At 41.2% G+C, this 7,971-nt stretch overlaps 1 protein-coding gene across 2 annotated transcripts in view; it reads left to right on the top strand.

Moving 5' to 3' along the window:
- The first annotated feature begins 571 nt into the window (after window positions 1-571).
- LOC120369024 (lysosomal acid lipase/cholesteryl ester hydrolase-like) overlaps window positions 572-7,971 on the top strand; it is a 31,501-nt gene continuing 24,101 nt past the window's right edge. The window contains exon 1 of one of the 2 annotated variants that reach the window (XM_039481896.1): window positions 572-739. In XM_039481896.1, coding sequence (XP_039337830.1) covers window positions 605-739 — 135 coding nt within the window. In that variant the 5' untranslated portion in view covers window positions 572-604. The remainder of the gene's footprint in view (window positions 740-7,971) is intronic. The other variant, XM_039481895.1, reaches the window with a different exon arrangement.

Raw genomic sequence — 7,971 nt, 5'->3', positions numbered from 1 at the left:
GTCAGAGAATATCAAAAAACCTGTGACTGACATTTTTTTATTCCCAAGTTTAGTGCTTTTAATTAGGTACCTTCTGCATGTCCACTCTTCGCAAACACCATCTGGCACACAGTGAAAAACATGCTCCATTTTCTTTAGAAAGAAATTGCAGAAAAGTGGAAGGGTTTTTTCAAACATAATTTGCTTGGTTTCAGGGATTTGTCTGGAAGGGGATGTGCACATGGTGAGTGGGGATAGGGTGAGCAGGGAAGGAGAGGGAAGAGAGGAGGGAGAAGTGGGGAAGGGGCAGGGCCTGGGTGGGGCGGGGCAGGGGCAGGGCCTGGGTGGAATATGGGCAGGGCCACAGGCAGAAGAGGCAGGCTTGGGAGCTACTGCCTCCCCAAGGGGAAGCTTTACCCACCTCCCATGCTTTCACACATTCGCTCAGGCCAGGGAGCTGCGTCAGCTGTTCCTTGTGCAGGTATTTACTTCTAGATCAGACTCTCTTGGCTTTTTTTCTTGCTATAAAAGTAAATAGTGCCATTTTTTTTAAAGCAGAGAGATATACAGTATGTTCATAGCATTCTTATTAACAGATAAATGAATTGTTTCACACAGGCCTAAGATGCAGCTGTTTATTATGTTGGCATATTTGTTCCAAGGAATCAGGTATTCAGAAGAACTCATAAGATGGAACACTAAATATGGAGAAGAAATGCTAAAGAAGATCACTGTGGATCCAGAATGCTTTATGAATGTTGTAAGTTATGTAATTTTCTTTCTATTTAAAGTATGGATTGTATTATTACTAATACAACATCACTGATAATAGTCTGCATACCAAATTAATTTTATTCGAGTCCAGTTCACAATGAGTACAAACTATGGTCATGTGTCCAGTAGATGTACCTTGCATAAAATCACATAATAAGACAGCATGTCAGATTGGTGCTGCTACTACCTTACCTTTGGCTGAAAGGACAGGTAAATAGTTGCTTTAGTGCACTAGGAGTCAAGACTCCTGAATTCTGTACCCAGTTCTACCACTGATTCGCATTATCTATGAGCAGTGTGCTTAAGGCCTGATCCAGCTCCTACTGAAATCAGTGGGAGTCTCTCCATGTAAGGGGAAAAAAATCATAGGCAGGAGTTGTAGACCAAGCTGGATAAGCAAGCATCTCAGAGACGTGATTAAAAAAAAGGAGAAAGCCTACAAGGAATGGAAGATGGGAGGGATCAGCAAGGAAAGCTACCTTATTGAGGTCAGAACATGTAGGGATAAAGTGAGAAAAGCCAAAAGCCATGTAGAGCTGGACCTTGCAAAGGGAATTAAAATCAATAGTAAAAGGTTCTATAGCCATATAGATAAGAAGAAAACAAAGAAAGAAGAAGTGGGACCTTCTAGATTAAGGATAATCTAGGCATGGCCCAATATATAAATAAATACTTTGCCTCAGTCTTTAATAAGGCTAATGAGGAGCTTAGGGATAATGGTAGGATGACAAATGGGAATGAGGATATGGAGGTAGATATTACCACATCCGAGGTAGAAGCCAAACTCGAACAGCTTAATGGGACAAAATCGGAGGGCCCAGATAATCTTCATCCAAGAATATTAAAGGAACTGGCACATGAAATTGCAGCCCATTAGCAAGAATTTTTTAATGAATCAGTAAACTCAGGGGTTGTACCGTATAACTGGAGAATTGCTAACATAGTTCCTATTTTTAAGAAAGGGAAAAAAGGTGATCCGAGTAACTATAGGCCTGTTAGTTTGACATCTGTAGTATGTAAGGTCTTGGAAAAATTTTTGAAGGAGAAAGTAGTTAAGGACATTGAGGTCAATGGTAATTGGGACAAAATATAACATGGTTTTACAAAAGGTAGATCGTGCCAAACCAACCTGATCTCCTTCTTTGAGAAGGTAACAGAGTTTTTAGACAAAGGAAACGCAGTGGATCTAATTTACCTCGATTTCAGTAATGCATTTGACACGGGTCCACATGGGGAATTATTAGTTACATTGGAAAAGATGGGGATCAATATGAAAATTGAAAGGTGGATAAGGAACTGGTTAAAGGGGAGACTACAACGGGTCATACTGAAAGGTGAACTGTCAGGTTGGAAGGAGGTTACTAGTGGAGTTCCTCAGGGATCAGTTTTGGGGCCAATCTTATTTAACCTTTTTATTACTGACCTTGGCACAAAAAGCGGGAATGTGCTAATAAAGTTTGTGGATGATACAAAGTTGGGAGGTATTGCTAACACAGAGAAGGACCGGGATATCATACTGGAAGATCTGGGTGACCTTGTAAACTGGAGTAATAGTAATAGGATGAAATGTAATAGTGAAAAGTGTAAGGTCATGCATTTAGGGATTAATAACAAGAATTTTAGTTATAAATTGGGGACACATCAGTTGGAAGTAACAGAGGAGGAGAAGGACCTCAGAGTATTGGTTGATCACAGGATGACTATGAGCTGCCAATGTGATATGGCCCTTAAAAAAGCTAATGCAGTTTTAGGATGCATCAGGCGAGGTATTTCCAGCAAAGATAAGGAGGTGTTAGTACCATTATACAAGGCACTGGTGAGACCTCATCTGGAATACTGTGTGCAGTTCTGGTCTCCCATGTTTAAGAAGGATGAATTCAAACTGGAACAGGTTCAGAGATGGGCTACTAGGATGATCCGAGGAATGGAAAACCTGTCTTATGAAAGCAAACTCAAAGAGCTTGGCTTGTTTAGCCTAACCAAAAGAAGGCTGAGGGGGGATATGATGGCTCTTTATAAATATATCAGAGGGATTAATATTAGGGAGGGAGAGGTATTATTTAAGATTAGTACCAAAGTGGACACAAGAACAAATGGATATAAACTGGACACTAGGAAGTTTAGACTTGAAATTAGACGAAGGTTTCTAACCATCAGAGGAGTGAAGTTCTGCAACAGCCTTCCAAGGGGAGTAGTGGGGGCAAAAGACATATCTGGCTTCAAGACTAAGCTTGATAATTTTATGGAGGGGATGGTATGATGGGATAGCCTAATTTTGGCAATTAATCAAAGATCAGTTGCCAAATTATCAGCAGGTAAGTATGCCCAGTGGTCTGTGATGGGATGTTAGATGGTTGGGATCTGAGTTACTACAGAGAATTCTTTCCTGGGTGCTGGCTGGTGAGTCTGGCCCACATGCTCAGGGTTTAACTGATCGCCATATTTGGGGTCGGGAAGGAATTTTCCTCCAGGGCAGATTGGCAGAGGCCCTGGAGGTTTTTCGCTTCCTCTGCAGCATGGGGCATGGGTCACTTGCTGGAGGATTCTCTGCAGTTTGAGGTCTTCAAACCACAATTTGAGGACTTCAATAACTCAGACATAGGTTAGGGGTTTGTTATAGAAGTGGATGGGTGAGATTGTATGGCCTGCACTGTGCAGGAGGTCAGACTAGATGATCATAATGGTCCCTTCTGACCTTAAAGTCTATGAGTCTATGAACAAACATATGCTGCTGTAAGCCATAGTCAGTTATTTAGAGAGTGTTAATACTGTGGTGATGATAGCTTTCTCTGACAAGGGTTGGTATTTGTGGGATTGCAGGGGGCTGAGAAGGGATTTGAATGAGAGGAGGTGCCTGGTACACTGGGACAGGAAAGGAATTTCAGGACCTCGATACTTGGTGCCGGGGATTTTGACCACCAGACAGCCAGATCCCCAATGGAGACTATTTTCCAATCTACATGTTCCCCTGAAACAACATGGATGCTCACTACAGCATCTAGGAAGTTAAATATCTTCCCTCAAAAACTGGGTTCTGACAATACAGGCTACCTTCAACTACAAACCTGCTGTCTGGATCATTTTTAAATTGTTCCAGGTTAAAGGGGACAGTTTTATGAGTAAGTTGTTACATTATTTTTCAAGTTAAAAGACCATGCATTTCTTGCAAAAGTATTGTTATGCACTGTGTCGAAGAAAAACTCAGTTCTCACTTTTTGTTTGGATGCAGCAAAATCAAATACTTTATTATTTCTCCAGTAATTACCATGGAGGGAGAGAGTGCCATAGGACACAGGGTCCTGGACAGGTCTCTCAACTGGTAAAACAATCACAGCAAGCCTTTATACCTTTTACAGACAATTTCTAGCAATAATACAGACAGTAAAAAACAACAACTACATTTTGTTTATACATAGCAAAAAGGCTTATCTTATTTGTCTCAATCCTAAGAAAAGCAAGCCTGCATTTTGGTTAGTGATTGCAAGGTCATAATAACTTTGTACACAGTTCCTGTCCTGTCGCCTCGCACTATCTTTGCTCCTACAAGTCTTACGTCATTAAGGTTACAGTATGGCCTGACTCTTGCTAACTAACATTCATTAAGATCTCTTCAAATCCTTGTTAATTATTTACTGGCTTCCACACTCCCCCCTTTTGTACTTCTAGTACAACAAACAATTTCAAATCTCAATTCGCATGAAACCATGGACTTCAGATTCCACAGCAAACATGTCAACCATCATGGGACGTAATGACAATGCATAATTAGCATGAACATGAAAGGTATTGCTATTCTTACAATATTTACAACAACAACAACAATAATATAATCCTAAATTAACTAACAACATTACAAACAATAACAATCCCATAGGAATAATATAATGGGGCTGTTGTACAATTGCGAACACAAAGCACAAAACATCATACCTAGTACATAAAATAAACACTCTATAAGCTGTATGATAGGCATTCCTTCCATCTTGATATATATTCTAAAGCATGGGAATTTGCCCTTGCAATTCAGAGATTCTTTGAACCTTTGGTAACAATGAAAGCAAATTTTGAAACTGATCAGGCATTATTCTAGTCCAATCAAAATATACCTAAAATCCAAGAGCTACTTACAATATTCTATCTGCATTCTATCTGCAGGCCAGTAAATGATATAATTGCCTGCAGCAGTGGTAAGATCAATATGTATATCTTGTAAAGTGGTGGCATTAACGCATACACAGCTATCATTAGGTTGAAAAAATGGGTGTCCGTCAGAATAGTTCCTTGACCTCCACCCTCTCAACAAATATTGTCATAAACAGTGACAACTTCCCCTAGCTTCAGTTTATAGATACACTGAGCTGTGGTGGTTCTAACGGCCAAAATGTCCATTGACTCTCTATTCTCATCCAAAATGTCAGGTGTCATTCTAGGGTACTGTCTAGAAATCAGTTGGAGATACCAGGTGGTCTAATTTCCCCAGATGTCTCGGTAAACAATTACAGTCCCACAGGCATCCTCCCCATGGACCCAGCAGGATTCGGTATGTGGAGCCCACACCCACCTAACCGGTCCATATGCTTGGAAGGAGCACTGTGAATGTCCACACTTCCATCCAGAAAGTGTCCAAGTATGTCTTCATGACCACAGATCAGATGGTACTCCTGACGTCTGTAAGGGCAGTGGGCCAAGTCTAGTCCAGATCCCACTGCAATGCCTTCCCAGCCTCAGTGATATTCAATACCATCTCTGTCAGTAACTTCTGGGTCATAGAACTAAGGGTGGAAATTACATGTAACTCAGCAACTCCAGCCTGTACTGAAGATAGCTGAGCTTCAAAAATAAGACTAGTGGCCTTTTGTAGTTGCCCCAATTTCTTATCACGTTCTTGGCCTGGAAGAATAGTCCAAATGGCTACTACACTATTGGCCAGATGAAATAACCCAGCCCACAGGGATCTGGTCAATTCCCTTTTTGTCCAGAGGAAATAACCCAGGCCTTTTGTTGTGCTAATCTAATGGTAGCCCCTTGTGAGCAATCTGGGTATGTAGAAAACTGGATAAGGGCAATGTCAGGTAAAATCCAATTAGGGAGGGAAATACATACTGAAGGATTTATCCAAAACACAGGGCACAGCCCGTAGAATAAACCCCAAAATCCAAATAATACCACAGTCCCAAGCATGGGTCCCACAAATTTCTTCCTGCCAGTATGTAATTCTTTGTTTCTTCACCAGGGTCAGTTCTCAGTGTCCTTTTCAGTCAGGAATTCCTGGACTTTGGCAATGTCAGTGGAGTGAGTGTGTCTTCTTCTTTCCCAAAACAATCGAGGTTTAGCATCCTACAGGGAGAGGTTTCCAGCACATATCACCCTGTAATAGCTGTGCTCTTTTCTAGAAAAGTCTAAAGGCACAGTTGGTCTGTCAGTGGTCAAGGGAGCTCTTTCCTGCTGTCCAGAAGCACAGTAGAACTAGAAGAAAGAATAGGCTAATCATCAATAGGAAAATTCTTCTGATGTGGAGGGTCTTTTGCAGTGAGAATCCTGGGTCCAAGCAGTCAGTTTGTGGCACTTCACAGCGGTGTCGGTAGTCAGCAGGACTGGGAAAGGGCCTTTCCAGCATGGAGCCAAGGCAGTCTTTCGCTGATGGATCTTTATGTAGACCCAGGCTCCTGGTTCCAACGAGTGGCAAGGTTGCACAGGATCCTTTGGTAGTGCTTCCATCACCTGTGTATAAAAGACTTAACACATTTCATTAGTGCCTGACAATATTTAAGCATTATGTTATCCAGCAAATGAATGTCCATCTGAGCTGGGGTTAGTGGGGTGCAGTTGGTAGTCAGCATTGGGTGTCCTGTCAAATTTCATGAGGGCTGAGTCCAGTCGTTCGATTGGGAATGGTTCTCATACACCTCAGTGCCAAAAGAAGGGCATCCGGCCACCTTAAGTTCGTTTCAGCACAAATCTGGGCCAGTTTATTCTTTAAAATCCCGGTCTGGCGTTCCACTGTCCCAGCAGATTCTGGGTGGTGAGGGCAGTGAGTTGCACATAACTCCTGTACAATCTGTCCAGTAAAATGAATTCCACGATCACTGTTGATAGTCACAGGGATGCCAAAACGTGGCACAAAATCTTTAAGCAAAATGTCACAACAGTCCTGACACCTGCTTTCCTGCAGGGAAAAGCTTTAACCCAATTGGTAAATACATCAACTAAAACAAATACATATCCAGAACCACAACATGTAGACATCGAAATAAAATCAATCTGAATATTCACAAAAATTCCCCAAGGAGGAGAGTGGGCTGGCCGCTGCACACCAATCTCGTGTAACTGCAACAACCAGTGTCCCCCTTCCTTGGTAGGCGGCCAAGCGGTGTCCTTGACTGGGGCCAGCGCATGTTAGCCATTCCCTACTTGGCTTTTTTTTTTTCTTCATTTAACCTACAAAGGAAACTTTTACTCTTCAATTATACACCTTTTTCATACCATGAACACATAAACAGTACTGTTATACAGTACAGAAGTATTATCATTCAATGTATGCCACATATACCCTTTCACTAAAATAATCTTATTACAGAACTTTGGAAGAACAAGCCAGGACAAGCACACCCACTTTGAGAAGTTCACTTAATATAACTTCTAGTCCAATAGCTATCCACCATCCCCAGCCCTCTGGCTAAAAGTCTGAGGTAGCCAGAAGGATCCCTTGTACAATATGGGGAGTGGGTTAACTTTTCATGTCCTTGCTTCCAAAGACTGTCAGTATGCAAATTTTAACAACAATTCTCAATTAAAGATTTGGCCAATGTAGTTTCTTTCTCTTACTTAAGAAAATGTATTAGACTGTAGTATATCACATTTTTCTGATATAACTAAACACTTTGTACTCTAAGTTGAACAAAACAAGTATCTGCATTGCAATGCAACATTTTCGCTTGATGTCAAATCAGACCATCTCATGAAAATATTAAACACAACAATTTTTTGGCAAAACACCACAAAACAGAACACAGAACACAGAACATAATTGTGACTGCCAGTAAATCATAGTATGTTGAATGCTGTGTAGCTGGCATTAATGTTCTTTGATTATCTGAAAGACAAAAACAGAGGTCCACCCCTTCGGGGCAGTTAAATACTTAAAATATACAAATACTCTTGTTGATTCTAGGCAAAACAGAGGAATTACCCCATATTTTCTCGTATGTGCTTCTTAGA

Source organism: Mauremys reevesii, linkage group 7 (assembly GCF_016161935.1).
Source record: "Mauremys reevesii isolate NIE-2019 linkage group 7, ASM1616193v1, whole genome shotgun sequence".
Lineage (NCBI taxonomy): Eukaryota > Metazoa > Chordata > Testudines > Geoemydidae > Mauremys > Mauremys reevesii.
This window is presented reverse-complemented; position numbering and strand designations above follow the sequence as displayed.